Raw genomic sequence first — 18,950 nt, forward strand, 5'->3', positions numbered from 1 at the left:
GAAAAATTGACAGGCAGTGTAAACATCTGGTGGACTGTCAGAAATATTAGTGGTGGTGTTGGGAAATAGGTGTCGGTGGCAAGCATCAGCAAACACCCGCACAATTAAGTACTGGTAAAATCTATAAACATTGCTTAGACAGAAACTATGACATGCTGTCACTGATAGAGCTGGTCCAGCGTCACAGGAGCCTATGAGTTTGAGAGGCCCACTACACCTCAGTTATAGCTGGCTTTTGCCTCCCAGTCAGAGCGAGGAGCCCTTTATTCTTTCTTGCATTAAGGCTGTGACACCTCACTAGCTATAGGCTGTAGACATCATCAGAGATGAACTCAAAAGTGCAGCAGTGTCATGTCATTTCACAGGTCTGTTTCAGAAATCTGAGGCCATATTATGATTTCGATATGTGTGCTTTCCCTGTGCGGAAGGGGTCGCCATGTTTAATTTTTCCATCTACAGCGTGTTCATTAACTCAAAAAATCTCCAAGTTAGTGCATGTGCCGCTTACAGTAGGGGCCATACCATTACCTATTCTCTGCACTCTGCTGATCTTAAAGGGGTCTGTGAACTTCTTTTTCCCGTCTTCAGCGCATACTGTTGCTCTAAAAATCTCTGAGTTAGTGCAGACAGCAAAGACAGCAAAGCTCAGACACATAGGACATTAATTGCCTCTTCTTGTTTCTGAGCTCTGCTGTCTGCAAACCCTTAAACACCTCTGAAATTTGTTGAGTTCATGTATGCACTGTAGAGGAAAAAACAAAACTCACAGACCCCCTCATGAGTTTGGAAACACAAAGATGCAATTTCTGCCAACGATATTCGCAACTCTGCTGTCTGCCACCCGTGCACTAATGTATTGATTTTAAGAGATAATGGGCCTGATATACAGCCCTTTTTGGCAGTCACATACGGGAATTGGCCCATTTGCGACCGTTAAAAAGGTGTGTGATATGGACAAACCCTATTTTGCGACTCAGTAACCTATTACCGACTCACAAAATAGGGTTTGCGATTCGCTGCTAGGAAGGGGAGTGCTAAGGGTGTCCCTTCCTAATAGCGAGTCGCTCTGGTATGTACAATTGTTTTGCAACCGCAAATGAGATCGCAAAACAATCGCAGTTACCACCTACTTCAATTAGGTGGTAAGCCTGTAGCAAACTGGAAGGGGTCCCTAAAGGACCCCTTCCCCTTTGTGTTGGGCAGTGGACCCACGGACCACTGCCTACTCTTAAAAAATAAAACAGAAATGATTAATTTTTCTTTTTTAAATGCATCCCGTTTTCCTTTGAGGAAGCAGTCACAGACACGTTGGTCTGACCTCAACAGGCCACCATTCCTGTGAGTGCTGGCCATTCCCAATGCGTCACAAATTGCGACCTACCTCATGAATATTGAAGAAGCAGGTCAGTTGCGACCCCATTGGGAATTGCAAACAGTGTCTCAGACACTGTTATACATTCCATTCTGCGAGTCACAAAACGCTGCAATTTGCAACTCACAAAATGGAATGGTCATACATCTGGCCAAAAATGTGCGTTGCAGACGGGAATAGAAACATACAGAACTTTTCTGCGTCGGCGCAGTGACTAGGATCATGATATGGCCTCTGATCTTAAAATTAACATATCACCAAATTATTTGCATGTAGGATTTCTTTCAGGGATACCAGGGGCAGTATTACAGAAGGTGCCCCGGGGGCGCAACGGCAGTTTGCGCCCACTTTGGGCACACCATGGGGCACCTTGTTATTATAGAAGGGGGCGCTGACGCTTCTGCATCCCCTTCTATAATACCGATAGCGCTGGCGCACTTAATGCGCGAGCGCTACCTTGAGAGGGTGTACCCTCATTGCATAGGGGCATGCCCTATGCAAATGAGGGAATTCCTTTGAATCTGCTCCTGCGCCATTTTACAGATGCCGGCGCAGAGTCAAAGAAGCCCTCAGGAGGTCCACTGACAGTGCGCCATTTAAAAGATTGCACACTGTCAGTGTGCCTCCTGACAGCAGCCCTCTACAGGGGGTAAAGGGAGTCCCATGTCCCACTCAGACATCCCCTTGCAGACGGGTGCAGTCACTGACTTAATCCCATTTGAACTTGCTGGCGGGTGCCGTCTGCACAGTGAAAACACGGAGCGGCTGCTCCGTGTTTTCACATGAATGTGCTGCCCTGGGGGCAGCGCGAGTTCGTGGGTGCTCTGGGGGCAGCGCATAGATCATAATAGGGCGCATTGGCATTGTTTGCGCCCGGCGCACCTTTTGAAAGGTGCGCCAGGCGAAAACAATGCCAATGCGCAATACGGCCCCAGGTTTGGATCAGGGTGGCCAGTGAGCAGGGCATTGCTTCCTTCCAGATGAGCTAGGACTAAGGCTTGAATGGTTGCTCCGATGTCACTTCCCAGGAGGTCCCACATCCCTTTCTTACAGAGGGAGTGTTGAAACCAAGATGTCTTTGTCTTCCCGGCAATGTGTTTCTTGAATAAGAGGTCCATGTCGAGGGTGAATCCCAGAGAATTTGTATGATCTTCCACCTGGAGGTTAAAGCCTGGTAGGTTTAACATGGAGAGTCAGGCATGCATCTGGGGTCATTTAGTACTGTGGACACTTTTTTTGAGGGTTAGCTTGAGGAAGTTAGTTAACATCCAAGACTGGATAACTTTGAGGCAGGAGCTGAGTCTCTGTATTTTGTTGGAAGGTAATATTTTTAAGCAGTGTTGAGTATCATCTGGCTATTCACGGATCTTGATGTTCCTGTCTGCAAGAATGGATCTGAAGGTTTCCATGTAGAGGATTAAGTTGATGGGAGAGAGAATGGAGCCCTTAGGCACACTGCAGGTGACGGGGAGGGTCCATGATTTTGTAGAACCAAATTGGATGAGCTGAGGTCAAAAGGTAAGGTAAAATGTAAAGCCATTTAAGATCCTGCTTGGCAAATCTCTTGCGTGTTTTCAGGGCATTGGTCAGAGCTCGATGGTCGGTTAATTGAAGGTTGCTGAGAGGTCAAGCAGGACCACAAAGCATAGGTAGTACCTGTTGTTGAGGAGGGCATCATAGACTACTTTAATGTGGCTGTTTCAGGGCTGCAGCATGGTGTGAGGACTGATTGGTAGTCCAGTAAAAGATTGTTCTTTTGCAGATATGAATCAGCTTTTAAACAGCTCATGTTCATGCTGCCTTGAAGGGCCCAATTTTCACAATCTTTTTTCATCTTTGCCTGCTTTGTAGCTTGTGAAGTGGCGAAAGGGCACAATTTATTTCCTGTTGGGCGGCCCATTGTTCCAGCGGGTTGACAGAGTAAATTACTCCGTCACCCTGGTGGAGGGACCACCCGCCAAATTTATAAATGACCACCAGACTGGCGCTTATTCATAAAGTATTGCCAGGAACCATCGTCACAGCGGTTTCTGACGAATCATTTCGCTGTTTGGTGCAGGGCTCCATCAGCATGACAGAGCCCTGCACCAAACAGTTTTCCTTTTCAAAAGATAATCCTGAACCTGGCAGACCATGCTCTCCTCGCCATGGGAGTTCTCTCTCATGGCGAGGGGAGCATTTAGCAGTTATAACTGCCCTTTACAGCCAGGGCTTTCCTGGCGGTCACGGGCAGTGAAAACTAACCTCTGTTTCAGCCCATCTAAATGAGTTGGGCAGATTTACAAGCCACTGCCTCCTGTGGGCCTTACTCCATGGGGCTGTCAGAGAGGTTTAATCACAGAGGAGATGGAGTAGTCTCTGCTGTGTTTACATCTGTGGTCTATCCGCATATAAATTGGGCAGGCGGACCATTAGCTTAGCAGTAAGAATTCCTGCCAGGAGGAGGTCATACCTCTTCCAAGGGCAGGCCCTCTGTGTTCCTTACTGAGAGTTATTCAAACCTCCCCCTCGGAGGGTAGAAGGCTGTCTCGCTCACTGGAAAACTTTGAGCAACAAAGTGGCAATTTTCTAAAGTTGCTCTTTGTGCAATGAATATATTAAAAAGGAATGTTTGGGCTTTGCCATTACTATGAATGCAAATCCAAGTTAGTAGTTTAAACTTGCTCTACCAGTCTGCAGTAGCAGACTGGAAGACATGCTTTACTTTGTCACGCTCGAGGTGGCTCAATAAGTGCTGCAGCTCCTGAGGGACACTTTAACTTTACTGGTCCTGGGTACTCCTAGTACCATATACTAGAGACCTATAAGTATGTTGACCTATGTTAATTGAATATAAGACAGTTAAACATAAATTTTATGGGTCAAAGCACATGCACTGAGGCCTTATCAGCAGAGTCCAGAGCATTACAGTCATTACACCAGTGCCTAATATTCAAAATGTGGGGCAAAAGGGGTGGGGGGGGGTATGAATATGCAGAAAACGCCATTTCCTCACATATGTCAAATGCTCAAGCAGAATTACCTTCACTACAAAGATACTTTGGCAGAGGTATTTCCAACAACAAATTCTCCACTGGAGAAGGATCCTCCAACAGACGATCTTATCATGTTACGTACAAATCAGAGCATTTGGCATTACCACACAACTCTAAACAAGAACCTAACCATGAGTTTACACGATGCACCTAATCAGTATTTATTGCTACTATTAGTCATACATATTCATACAACCTGATGTTATTTATTCCTACAATGTGACACAAGCATTTTTGAGATGTGATTGTAAAATAATATATTAGTGATTTCCAGTCTTACATGAACCCACTCTAACTGAGCATTGTCTTTGTATTCCCCAAGATAAAATAAAGAATCTCGTGCCTGAGGGAGCTCTTGACCCGTCTACAATTATGGTGCTGGTGAACGCCATTTACTTCAAGGGAAACTGGGCAGATAAATTCAGTGTGGAACACACTAAAGAAAAAGAGTTTAAAATGAGTAAGGTAAGTAAAAACACTGTAAAACCAGTTGATTCTTGGTTTGCATCTATTGACATATTTGAAAAGTTCATGCCTTTTAAGAGCAGCCCTTAATGTTAGAATGCCTTAATACATTTAGGTTATAATACCACTGTGAGCTTTTTTTCGTGGGGCTACTGAAGTGCTAATGTGGGTTATTAGGCTTGTTAGTCTTAAGGTGGTCTTCTTCAAAACCTTTTGCCTTATTCCTGTTTTTGTTGATTCGTTTTTGTTGGGTTTAAGACTCTGCACACTTTACCACTGCTAACAGGTGCTAAAGTACTTGTGCTCTCTCTGTTAAACATGATAAAATTGGCTTACACACAAGTGGCACATTAAATTTACTTACAAGCTCCTATGAAAGTGATACTACATGTACCCAGGCCCTGTAAATTAAATGCTACTAGTAAGCTTGCAGCAATGATTGTGCCACATATGTAAGTAGCCCATTAACATGTCTCAGACCTACCAATGCAACCTGTGTGTGCAGTTTTAAACTGCCATTTCGACCTGGCAAAATAAACCTTTTGCCAGGCCTAAAGCGTCCTTTTTAATACATATAACTCAACCCCATGGCAGGCGCTACACAGCTCATAGGGCAGATTGCAATGTATTTTACAAGTTGGACATGTAGTTTTAGCTTTTATATGTCCTGGTAATGAACACCTCATTTTCAACTGCGAACAGGTAGGAAAGTTGAGATTGGTCTCTAATTTTTTTTAATTTAAATCACTCTTTAATAGTTCAGTTGGATTTTAAGTCACAATTCTCAAAATTCCACTTTTAGAAAGTTGGCATTTTGTTTGTCTTGACTATTTGGTGCCTGCAGTATGTATCCTGGGTCACATAACTAGATATAGCTGGCGGTTGGTCTTTGTGTATTACTCCTAGACAGTGAGACAAAGTGGAATAGGTGTTGGCAGAATGGGCCATCTCTGACCTGATGGGGGAAGGAGCTGTCACAAAGGCTCTGCCCCACCACACTCACATAGGGTTTCACTTTAGTCTTTTGAGCCCCCAGAGAAGCTGGGGCAAGGGCAGGATGGCAGGATGGCAGGAAATTCAAAACTCCTTTGGGGGCGGAAACATCCAGAACCTTCTCCTATTTCAAAGCTGGCAAACAAGTATAAATTTGGGGCCTTAGACCTAACTTTTCAGTACACCTCTGGCACTGTGGAAGACTCAGAGGGACTGATGTGCCGCTGCTCTGCTGCAAGAAGAACTGCTACTCTGCTGCCCAGCTACTCTGCTGTCTTGCTGCCCTGCTGCATGAGTGAAAAGGACTGGAGCTGCATCTTGAACCCATGACTACCAGAGTGACTCATAGGGCTAGTTGGCCTTCTGATCAGCGACTCAGGGACAGAAAAGGCACCAACCACCTTGAAACCAGCACCTGGACTCTGTCTGCTGTGAGTCTTGCCGCCCCCCTCAAGTGGTATCATCATAGTCCTGGAGCCTTGGAAGTGTGCCTGAATGTGCTCTGCTAGCCCAGCTGTGGTCCAAGCAGAACCAACGCAGCGTGACTCATTGCCTTTCAGCCTTGCAAATGATCTGCTGATGCATGATGCATTCCTTATGCATCACCTCGCAGCTTCTCGGAGTGAGTGCTGTGTGTCGCATCCCCGATGTAGGACTACACATCCCAAGCCTGTGCTATGGCATCCTCGACGACGATGCATGACCTTGCATCCCAAGCCACATTAACGGCGTCATCGAAACCGCCACTATATGATGCATCTCCAATGCAGGGCCTTGCATCACGGCCACAGCTTCTTTGGAACTGCTGGTGCATGACACATCCTTGATGCAGGATCTCACAATGCTCCACAACTAGGATTTAAGGTACTTTGTTTAGAGGGCCTAACCTGGTCCCTTTATGCAGCCCGCGCTCCATCACGGTCGGCCTGAACTTGTGACTTTGTCCCGGTCCAGCGCAATCTAATAACTACAGTTGTCGCTTTGTGCTTTTAGGCGCTATTTTTACTTAAATATTTAATATTGCACATCGCTGGTTCTACCAATTGGATCTTTGTTGTTTTGGTCTCAAATAATTTATCAAAGTAAGAAATTGGGTTGTTGGTTTACTGGAGTGTGAGTCCTGGTCAAAAAGCAACCCCAATCCTGGTCAGGGTAAGGCACAAGCAAACCCTAAATCAACCTGTGCTGAACCTTAACTTAGAGGCAATATGTACAGTCAGTATTTGTGCAACACTACAAACACTACAAATAGTATTAAAAAAAAGTGAAAACACCACACAAAATGAACCCCACAATAAGTGAACAAAATAGAGTGTTATTCAATAAATAAATAAAGACCAAAATGAAAAAAATCCAATCTGTAGAACCAGATTTTTTGTAAAAATAGCACCAAAAGGCATAAAGCACCAACTGTGTATATCTGGTTGCACTGGAAAAGGTCATAAGTTCAGACTGACCACGGTGGCACATGGAACGGCTACAGGAACCCTGTTAGGCCTGCTGAACACAATACCTTAATACTAGTGTGTAGAGCGTTGCAAGGATCCACGTTGACGATGCGTCACACAGCCAAAGCGATGCGTCGATTCCAAGATGTGGCGAGGCTGCTGAGCGAGGGCCTGCATCGTCATTGAGGATCCCATCGATGGGGCTTGCGAGGCGAAGGCCAGTGTTGAGGATGCTGTGCACAATCGGGATGATGCGTCGGTTCCGAGGAGCTTGTGAGGCTGTGATGCGTAGCTGTCATCAAGGCTGCCATCAATGAGGGATGCGAGGGCCTGCACCGAGGATGCATCACATAGTGGCTGCGATGCCAGTCTTTGGGATGGGTCCAATTCACACAACAGCGGCAATGCGTCGGTTCTGCTCGGCGTTTGCACTGTACAGCAGGGTAGATGTGTGTTTGTTCCGCTGGATCCAAAGGCTGGAAGAGCACCTAAGGCCCACTTCCAAGGGTCCAGGACTGGGGTGACAGTGACACCACTTGGCAGAGTGGACTCACAGATGAGAGAATCCAGGTACTGGAGCAAGGTTGTTGGAAACTTTTTATGTCCCTGAAGCTTTAGCTCAGGAGACCAGCCAACTAGCCCCTGGAGTCCCTCTGGGTTAAAGATATGTAGGTCCAGTCTTTCTCACCCAGGCAAGAGGGCAGCAGGCAGCCGGTCAGCATAGCAAAGCAGGAGTCCATTAGAGTGCAGCCCATCAGAGTGGCAGTCCTTCAGCAGCACAGCAGTCCTTCTTCCTAGCAGAGTACCCACAGGTCCAAAAGTGTACCGAAGATTTCGTGTCTGAGGTCCAGTATTTATACCCAGATATGCCTTTGAAGTGGGGTAGAACTTCTAGAGGTTTCCCTTTGAAATGCCCAGGCATCCTGCCTTCCCTCGCTCCAGAATAACTACAGGGTCATTAGGGCCTTTGTGTGAAGGCAGAGGATAGGCTTTTCAGGTATAAGTGGGGCTGTGCCCAGCTCCACCCCCATCCTGCCCACAGATGGCCCACACATGAATGAATGAATGAATGAATGAATGACCAGTATTTATAGAGCGCACAGCTACTCCTTCCGGAGTGTCCCGACGCTAACAGTTCCCATATGACTGTCCGACAGGAGCTAGTTCTGAAATAGCCATGTTTTCAGCTCTTTTTTAAAGTGGAAGAGAACTGTTGATGCTCTCAGAACTGCAGTTGGTTTGTTCCAAGTTTGGGCTCCTAGGAAGCCGAAATATCTACTGCCTCTGCGTACCAGGCGTGTTTTGGGAATGCAGGCCAAGTCGGCGGAGGACGATCTGAGTGTCCTGGTGTGTACGTAGCGGCTGACTCATTTACTAAGGGAGGTGGTGCCTGGTAAGCTTTGAAAAAATAACCATAGCTTTAAATTTCATCTTTTCCCTCACTGGGAGCCAGTGTAGGGACTTCAGATGGGGGGCCATATGTGATCTGCATTTCAGTCTAAGAATCGCCCCTGCAGCTGAATTTTGCACTACCTGGAGACGCTGGAGAAGGTAGTCTGGTAGTCCCAGATAGCGAACATTAGCATAGTCCAGTCTGGACGTGATCAATGCCTGAACCACTGTCCTCGTGGAATCCAGGGGGAGAAGTGGCAGACATTTTTTCAGCATCCGCAGAACTCCAAAACAGGTTCCCACTAGGGTTTGAACCTGGGACCGCACTGAGAGCTCATTATCGATGTAGATCCCCAGGTTTTTTACTTTTGATTGGGCAGTACTGGGGGGGGGGGGGGGGGAGATTTTCGGGCCACTTCTGACTCCAGTTGCTCTTAGCTGGTTGACCAAGGAATACGATCTCAGTTTTGTCAGGATTGCACTTGAGCTGGTTCTGTTTCAACCATTTAAAAATCTAATTGCGTCCCGGTTGAAATCATCCCCTTTATTGCACGTAAACATCAGCAGTGTATCATCAGCATAAGAGACTATTTCGGCACCCTGTGATTCTGCTAATGATGCTAGTGGTGACAAGTACAGGTTGAACAGAGTGGGACTTAGTGAGGAGCCCTGCGGGACTCCAACCTTTATGCTTGGCATAGGGGCAGAAAACGGAGGTGTCCAAATGACCTGTTCCCTACTCTCCAAAAAGGATGTTATCCATGCTAATGCTTTCCCTTCTATTCCCATGTTCCTTAGTCTGTCTAGGAGCATCCTGTGGGGCACTGTATCGAATGCCGACAGATCAAGTAAGATAAGCATTGCTCTGGCCCCGCGATCCAGCTGATCTATAAGGTGTTCAGTCACTACCAGCAGGGCAGACTCGGTGCTATAATTGGCTCCGAAGCCGGATTGCCTGGGGTGCAGGAGATTGTGTGCATCCGCATGCTCCATGAGTACTTTGTTGACATGTTTCTCCACTACTTTGGCGAAGGCAGGAAGAATGGAGATTGGTCTATAGTTAATGAGAGTGTTAGAGACCACGTTTGGTTTCTTCAGGAGCGGCAGGATTTTAGCCTGCTTCCGTATTGGTGGCACAAAGCCCGTTTCCAATGAGGAGTTGAGTACCTTATTGACAGGTGCATTTAAGGTAGCTGCAAGTGCCGGTATCAGTTTAGCTGGGCAACTGGAAGGAAGTGATCTGACCAAATTAGCTGGATTGGAGGATCCACCTCCACCTGTAAGTCACAGAAAATTTGGTCTAAAGTGTGTCCACATTTATGGGTTGGGCCCGTAATGAAAGGCTTAAGATTGCAAGCTGCCATGATTTCTAACAGGGCCATCACATGGGGGTCCAAGGGCTGTCTGGGAGGAATTCACAAAGTCTGACTGTCAGTTGCACCCAGTCATGTGACCCAGGCCAGGCTATAGCACAAAAATCAAAGGGTATAAAAATGTTAACTTTCTAAGAGTGGTCTTTTTTTAATTTTGATCAAAACCCTGACTTCACCACTAAATAGGGCTTTTCACTCCAATTCTAAAGACACCAAACATGAACTAATATTTCTTCCCATTTGGATATCACCCTTATAACATATAATAAGGTAACTCCAATGTTACCTAATGGGAGGGCTAGGCCTTACAGTAGTGAAAAACAAATGAAAGAGTTTTTCACTATGAGGACATGTAAAACGTAAAAGTACATGTCCTACCTTTTAAATACATTGCACCCTGCCATCTGGGCTGTGCAGGGCCTAACCTGGGGGTGTCCTATATGCATAAAAAGTGAAGGTTTGAGCATGAAAAAAGGTTTCTTTTGTCAGGTTGAAATGGTAGTTTAAACTGCATACACACGTTCTACAATGGCTGGCCTGAGACATGTTAAAGGGCTACTTAAGTGGGTGACTTAATCGGTGCTACAGGCCCACTAGTAGTATTTATTTACAAACCCTGGGTACATTTAGTAACACCTTAATAAGGACTTATAAGTAAATTAATTATGCCAATTGGGTGTAAGCCATTATTACCGATTTTAGATGAGAGAGTACATGTTCTTCAGTACAGTTAAGCAGTGCTAAAGTGTTCAGAGTCCTAAGGCCAGCAAAAACCGAGCTGAACAAAACCTAAGAGGAAGAAGGCAAAAGGTTTATGGATGACCTTGCAGAAAAGGTCAAGTCCAGCAATTAAATATTACTCTATTTTTCTAAATTGGTAGATGATTTATCATGTGTTATTACTGTTTGAACTGCTGTATAAATACTTTAGACATTGTGTCTAAGTTAAGCCTGACTACTTTTGTGCCAAAATACCAAAAGGTTAAGCACAAGTTGATTTGTTTGTGCTTCACCCTGACAAGAATGTGGTTGATGCTTGAGTAGGGTGTCACCCCCATCAACCCGTAACCCACTTTCCTGCATGGCTAGTAGAGCAGCATTAGAAATCAATAAAATAGCTCTTTTTAATTGATGCAAATTGGTCATGACACATCAGTTTGTCTGAGAGCATAGATGGATCTCACCGGGGAGCAGCTTGGGATCAGTGTAGGTGGCAATTTGGTCATCTGGCACCAAAGCAAACTGGAAGACAGAGTGTCTCTCATGTACTACACCTCTGGTGTGAAGGTATTTCCACTAGACGCACACAGATGATCCATGTTTGCTTCACCCACTACCGCAAGCTGCCATCACTGTGCTCTTGGCCACTGGAGCCTTGAAGGTTTTCAACTGGCAGCAGGCTACTATTTGTGAAGTCCAGGATAGTGGGCAGAGTGAGTGGTGGAAGGAAAGTACACAGAGAGATAGAAGATCAGAATGCCAGATGGATGAAGGGCAGAATATCAAACATCTGGCCTCCCTTATTGCCCCGGTTATAGAAGGGGAACAATATTTTCCTGAGAGGAAGTGTGTGGTTAGACTTACATCCCGTTCTCACCAAGATGGTTGTCATACCAGTTTGTGTTGCCTGAGCGTTCATCTTCATCTTCAAGATGGTGCCCACACATTTTTCTGTTAGGCAGAAAACTACCATGGGAAATAACGCAAGATCAAAAACTTAATAAAGCACATGTCATTGAAAAAGACATACTTTTAAATAATAGGAAAACAAAATGAATATTATCCAAAAGGTAGGGCATGGAACAGCTATAGTGCATGTCTTTTGAATAGGCTGCTATTGTTCTTCCGCATTGGCCTACTGGTTTCAAATGAACTCTTTACATGGATCTTTGCTTTCAAGAGCGTGAATGAATCTTCAGCAGTGTGTTATTGAGACAGCACCTTCAGGATTTATAACAGAAATGACAGTGTTATGTGACTGGAATGTGATATTCTTAGCAATGGGTTCGGCACAACAGGACAATCCCTGCATAATCATTCTATTAGGATTCATGAAAATGTTACCTTTCAATCAATCAACCAATCAATCAATCAACTGTTTTATAAAGTGCACTGCTACTCAAAAAGTGTTCTGGCGATAAATAGACTCATTGACCACCTGTATCAAAAGCAATTTACTGATACACCATTTAAAACAGCCAGGTTTTAACGTTGGGCTTGAAGGGGTGTGCATCCTTCACAGTACGTAGGTGAGAAGGGAGGGCATTGCATGTGGTAGCAGCAAGAAAGGAAAAAGAAGTACCACCCCATTTTCCCCCTTAATTCTCGGTACTCCACCAAAATGGCGTCAGAGGAATGCAGGGTTCATGCTAGATGGTATGGAGTGATACTGTTGGCCAGGTATCGCAGACCAGCCCGATGTAAGGCTCTATGGGCCAGTATAAGCCCCTTAAACCATACACTCTCCTTGATCGGGAGCCAGTGCAGCTCTTTAAGGTGATGACACATCTGATGGCCTCTTGGAAGTTTTAATAGAAGCCAAGCCGCTGCATTCTGTACCAGCTGGAGTCTTTGGAGTTGATATGCCAGCAGGCTGCATTAAAAAAAGATCCCAACTGGGGCTCATGATACCGCCATGCATGTGCTTGACCCATAAATTCTGTTGCGCACATTACGCAGCCACTTCCTTGCTTCCACTTCTAAACCCTCAATTCCTCTTGTCTCACTGCCATCTTCCCTCATTCTTCCATTCGTATCGGGCTCATCTTGGCCAACAGCTCTATTCTCAGCGACACTCAAGTCTGAATCTGTGTCTCCCTCTGGATGTGCCCAGTTTGTTAAAATCTCGTTCCACAATTTAGCTAGTGGGTGCCTTCACATCCCCCTGACATCCTCTGACCACATCATGACATCCCTCTCCCAGATCTCCAGTTTTGTCCCTCTTTCAGATTTCCACGCCATTGCTACACTGTGGGGTGCAAGAGCCAGGGCCAAATCTAAGAATCGAGAGCCAACTCTTTTGGGTTTAGGCGTGAGGAAGCCCCCCCATAAGCAGGTCTGCAGCATACAAGGCAGCTCACGCCCTAGTACAGTCTGGCATCTCCGCAAGACCGCAGCCCAAAATGTCTGCAGTATATGGCATCTCCAAGTCATGTGGCAGAAGTCCGCATCAGGCTCCTGAAAGCGAGGGCAGCCACAAGGGTCCCTACCATATATTTTCTGCAGTCTATGCGGGGTGAGGTATGTCATATGCAAGTAGGTAAACTAAACGTACGGCAATTGTGTATTTCTGGAGACCGTTTCGGGGTATGCTAACATTCTGTCCCATTCTCTTTGTGCAATGTCATGGCCCAATATCATCTCCCAGTGGGTCTTTGAGGACTTCAGCGTTCTCTGCCCCATTTTGTTCAGCGCTCGGTAGAACCATGTCACCAAGTGCTGTGCTGTACTCCTAGCAAGGAGCAGCTGGAGTACCACATGTGGCGAGTGATCGTCTCCGCCCCTGTCCCACAATTCTGCAAATGTCCGCACCAGCTGCTCATATGTCAGAAATTGACCCCTAGGTAGGGCATGAGTGTCAAGTAAATCCTCCAGTGGAAGAAGTGCACCCTATAGAAAACAATCTCCCACCGTCTCAATCCCCGCTTCCGTCAATTCTGATATTCTGACAGCTGTGAAGTAAGTAACAGGTTCCCCATTTGGGAGGCCTACCAGCAGTACAGTCAGTACATATAGGGAAGCTCTGTGGGTCCTTACAACACAGCTATGCCAGCACTGCGACATCACTTTTGGCTGTGGTAGTGCTACACCCGGGCTCAACAAGCAGGCCTTATATTTTCAAACTTCACCCCTAGATTACGTGCTATGTGGCAGGGGCTGTCATGGGCGGGGCAAGACTGGGCCAGCATTCGTCATCCCAGGTGGGGGAGGTGTGCTGAATAGCAGGATTTCTGTTTTGCTCGTATTACACTGTAGATTGCTAAGACGCATCCACTGGAACATGGCCGTAATGCAGGTTTTGAAACTACTCAAGGCATTTGGTACATTTCTGTCCAAAGTAAGGGGGATATGAGTGTCATCAGTGAAAGACACAACCTGAATGATTCTACCAGTTGCCAAAGGGGTCATATAAAAGTTGAACAGTGTTTGGCTCAGAGCAGAGCCCTAGGGGACACTGGCCTTTAAAGGTTTAGGATCTGAAGCATAAGGCGACATACAAACCAATTGGCTTCTGTTTGACAAAAATGATCAGATCCAAGCCAGCGCGAATCCCCTTATGCCTATATTTTCCAGCCGTTGCAAAAGAATGGAGTAGGACACCATGTTGAAAACTGCAGATAGATTTAAAAGTAGCAATGCAACCTGTTTCCCTTGATCTACTGCCAGCTTAATTGTGCCAGTGACTTCCACAAGGGTGAATTCGGTGATATAACAGGTGCGGAAGCCATATTGAGAAGAATGCAGCAGCTGGTATTGTTCTAAGTTCCTAGACAATTAGTAATTAACAAACATCCCCAGTAGCTTAGAAAAAGCCATCAGTAATGAGATAGGTCTGAAGTTAGCCAAAGTTGTTCTATCTGCCGATGGCTTCTTCAGCAGGGGAATTACTTTGCCTTGTTTCCAGCATCTAGGTAACATGGCAGAGAGTATTGAAGTAATTAAAAGGATGTTGAGGATGGGATTGAGGGCTGTACGACCAGCTGCAGGGATATGAAGAGGACACGGGTCAAATGGCACACCAGACTTGCAAGCTTTAAAACTTGTTCAGACTCCTCCAATGAAATTAGCACAACTTCTTGTGAAGAGCAGAACATAGTCTTCGCTAACTGATCTTCTGACCAGCCCAAGTCAAGGGGGCTATCAGGCCTGGTAGTGTTAAGTGTATTCACAATGCCCCTAATTTTGTCATTAAAAAAATCAGAAAGCTGTGCGCATAGCCTGGGAGAGGCAATCCTAAAACTCTCTCTTGATCTGCAGCTAGATTCAGCAATTTGATTGCTCAATGGTAATTTTTTAACGCTTTTTTGTAATGTTCCTTATCTGAAGGCAAGTCATTATTTCTCCAACCTCTTACCAAGTTTTCTATACTGCTTGTGCAGCTTCCTTAGTTCCTCGTCAAACCATAAGGTAGATGATCGTCTTCTCTTGGGGAAAGCAGACCTCTCCATAATCATTCAAAATCTGTTTATTTCGAAGTGCAAATCCATAAAACAAGGTCAATAAAACACAATAATTAGAACGATGACCACATTCCAAAGCTAATTCATAGGTATCAATAAAAATTATAATAAAAACAATTACTTTCTCAACAATCTCTTGTGCAAATTAACAAATGCAATTACCTGTTCTAGATAAACATTTAAACACAGATTCATAGAACATTAACGGCCTGATTTAGATCTTGGCGGATGGGTTACACCGTCACAACCATGACAGATATCCGGTCTGCTGAAATATAAATCCCATTATATCCTATGGGATTTATATTTTAGCAGGCATGATATCCGTCTCCATTGTTACCAAGTAACCCATCCACTAAGATCTAAGTCAGGCTCCAAGAAAGTAATAATAAATCCTTTTGATTCAAATTGATCTATAGGGAAAATTGTCGTATAGAGCAAGGAGCAGGTTAAAGTTCGAATGTTTTAATAGAAGAAATAGACAAACCCAGCATCACATGTGTATGTAGTACATCATTTTCAGATATATGACTATCTGTCAAACAAATTATTCAGGCATGGTTGCCAGAAGGAATGGCTAGGTTCCATTTTCGTTTGAGTCTAGCGGTACACAAAAAATGTTTTTCAGCACTAATTGCTACCACCTCGCTTGAATCTGTCTTACTGCTACTACAAATTTCCTGACTCCCAAGAGAAGGCACATGGTAATAATCCACTTCTTGCTGGGGGACCCTATAGGCACTTCAAAAGAGAAGGAAGTGATGCAGAGTTTCAGGGACAAGATTGCATGTAGAACATAAGGTGTTCAATACAGGGGTTCTTCCCCCACTGGCAGTGAACCCATAGATTGGGAAGGTCCCATATGTAAATTTTAAATACAGCTGTTTGGTAGGGAGCCTTGGAAGGTGTCAAGGGAAGCTTCCTATATCGGAATGTTTCTATGGTCTAAACATTGATTGGGCAGGCTGGCTGACTTGCAGTTTTTGATCTGCTCTCCCCAGAAGTATTCCCTGCACCTGCACCTGTCCTTGATTAATTGATTTGGAATATGAGCAGCTTTATCTGGGGATTACCAAAGGCAATTGAGGCCAAGTATATAAAGCACTTCTTTTTTATATAGGTCAACCATGAACCTCTTAAATAACTCTTTGTATTTCGAAATTCCCTGGAAAGGAGTCAATTTTTTGGTGGACCAAAGCCTGTGCCAGAACAACAAGGATCTTGTTTGCACAGTAAGAAAAAATGGATATAATCCATTGTCTTGCAACAGGAGGAAGCGGGGTGTACCTTGAGGAAGATTAGTTAGGTGCTTTAAAAATCTGTTTCCCGCCAGTGTCAACTCATTTGCACCTATGTGGCCCCAGAGTTTGGGGCCGTATAGGGAGGCACTTTTTACTTTCACTTTATAGATTTCTAGAACATGAGAAAGATTATTAGATTTAATTCTTTTTGCCTACGTCAAGACCGCTCTTGCCTCCTTTTGCAGTTTTAATGAGCTCTTGTTAATCTGAGCCTTCCAACGAAGCTTATGAGTCAGATTCACCCCTAGATAGACCAATTCTTGGACCTGATGAAGCAGTACGTTTTGGGCTAAAATGTTAGGTTTTACTACCCTATATGGGTTTTGTACCATGAATTTTGTTTTATTTACTTTGAGCTCAAGTTCTTTATCTGTGAAAAATTCTAAAAAGCTATTCATTATGGCCTGACGGCCTACAGGGGTTTTAGAGATGAGAAGGGTGTCATCTGAAAATAATTAAGTGGGAATTGTGGTGCATCATTGTTTGGAAAATCAAGGAACTAAACTAAATCATTGATGTACAAAGAGAAGAGAGTCAGGGCTAGAAGCGAGCCCTGACGGACTCCGTCCTCAATTTTGAAAATGTCAGACGGTTTCCCATTAGATTCATACCTGACACATGCATGGTTGTCCTTGTGAACTCTTATAAGGGTATCTACAATGTTTCCTAGGACTCTCATGTTACCTAGGACCTCACACAATTTATTGCAGGAGACCAGCTGAAAAGCTAACTTTAAATCTACGAATTCTACGTAGAGGTGACCCTTTCCAAGCGCTACTGTTTTCCAGTAAATTACACAAAATCTCATTATTTGGTTCAGAGTGCTGGTTTCTGGCCTAAAACTCGCTTTGAGGTCCAAAAGGATATGGTTCATCAAGGCCCAATCTGTTAGTTTCTCTAGGATCTGCCAGCAGAAAGTCTTCTGTAGCCTGTCTATTATACTTATGAGTTTGTAGTTACCGGGATCGTCCTGCCAGCCCTTCCTGTATATTGGGACGATCAGCACTCATCCAAGATTTAGGTACAGGCCCTCCATTAGTAATTGCCCTCTAGAGACTATTCAGGTAGGCGGCCAAAAAATCAGATTCAGATATATGCATATCTGCTAGAATACAGTCTGGGCCGGGAGCCTTCCTTGGAACAATTGATTTTAGAGCCCTTTGTGAGTCTGAGATTCTTGCTGCCAGGGATTGTTTGTTTGGTGCTGCCTTACTGGCCCGCCAACTCCCACCCTAGCTCCAGCATTCAAATACAGCTTCTCAAAATGCTCCACCCATCCATGCGGTTGGACATGGAATGCAACTGGGAAAGCTGCAATATGACTGCCGTGTGCAACTACAGTTCAAAAGGTTTTAAAGTCTCCTGGTTTCACAGCAAGGACCAGATCAGACCAGATCTCATTCTCCCAGCTACGACTTGCGTGGGCCACTGGTTCTTTATTCTTCCTTCGCGCTAAGGGAATATCGCTCTGGTTTTTTTTTTTTAAATACATTTTTATAGATCTTTCAAAGTAACACAATCATCTTGCTCTGCAAGATTTATCTCGTCCATTGTTGTCATATTTGAACGAAACAAACGAACAACCCCACCTCCCACCACCCTCCCATTACTTTTAAAACTTTGTTCATTGGTTTCAAACACAGCCATATATAACATGATTGGACGACACATTTAAGGTTATCAGTAGAAAGTAAGCAAACATTACTTTTGATTACACGTTAAGCAGGTCCTACAATACTCTCTGATCTACCCATTTCCATTTCAACAGTAGGCGACACGCAGGGCTCCCCTCGATATTTATTCCAGTGTAGCCATTTCCTATCCCACTTCTTGGGACACCCCCGAGCTTTAAAAACCTTCGTCTTCGCCATCATACATCTGTCCATTTCTTTGACCCACATGGTGGTGAGTGGTGGGTTCGCTCCCCCCAGCCTTTGGCCAGCTCCCGTTTCACCAGCGTGTATCCCAGTGTCGTGAATTACTGTTCAGCCTCCGTGAGATCTGTCGCCTCCCACACATTCAACAGTCCCAATTGTGGCGTTACTAGTATTTCCTTCCCCAGAGCCGTACTCATGTGGTTCGAGGCTCCCTCCCAAAGTGCACGTATCTTTGGGCAAGTCCACAGAGTATGGTAAAATGTGGCCTGCTGTCCAGAGCCCTTTACACAACGGTCGTCAGGTCTAGTCCCTATTCTCGCCAAAACTGTCCCTGATATGTATGATCGGTGGAGTATCCTCAGCTGAATTAGCCGAAATCTCTGTGTAATAGCCGCTTCTCGCGGGGACATGAGTGCCGCCTGCCAGTCCTCGTCATCTATAGGACCGATGTCATCTTGCCACCGTTCCCTGAGCTTCGGGAAAGCGTCCGGCAGGTTATTACTCAATTTCTTAT

General features: G+C 45.0%; 1 protein-coding gene across 3 annotated transcripts in view; it reads left to right on the forward strand.

Annotated features, from left to right (window-relative positions):
* Positions 1 to 18,950, forward strand: part of LOC146822957 (serpin B10-like) — a 273,400-nt gene that overhangs the window by 120,598 nt on the left and 133,852 nt on the right. For all 3 annotated transcript variants that reach the window (XM_085607115.1, XM_085607114.1, XM_085607112.1), the window contains exon 6: positions 4,730 to 4,872. In XM_085607115.1, coding sequence (XP_085463241.1) covers positions 4,730 to 4,872 — 143 coding nt within the window. The remainder of the gene's footprint in view (positions 1 to 4,729; positions 4,873 to 18,950) is intronic.

The sequence above is a fragment of the Triturus cristatus genome, chromosome 5_2 (genome assembly GCF_964204655.1).
Source record: "Triturus cristatus chromosome 5_2, aTriCri1.1, whole genome shotgun sequence".
Lineage (NCBI taxonomy): Eukaryota > Metazoa > Chordata > Amphibia > Caudata > Salamandridae > Triturus > Triturus cristatus.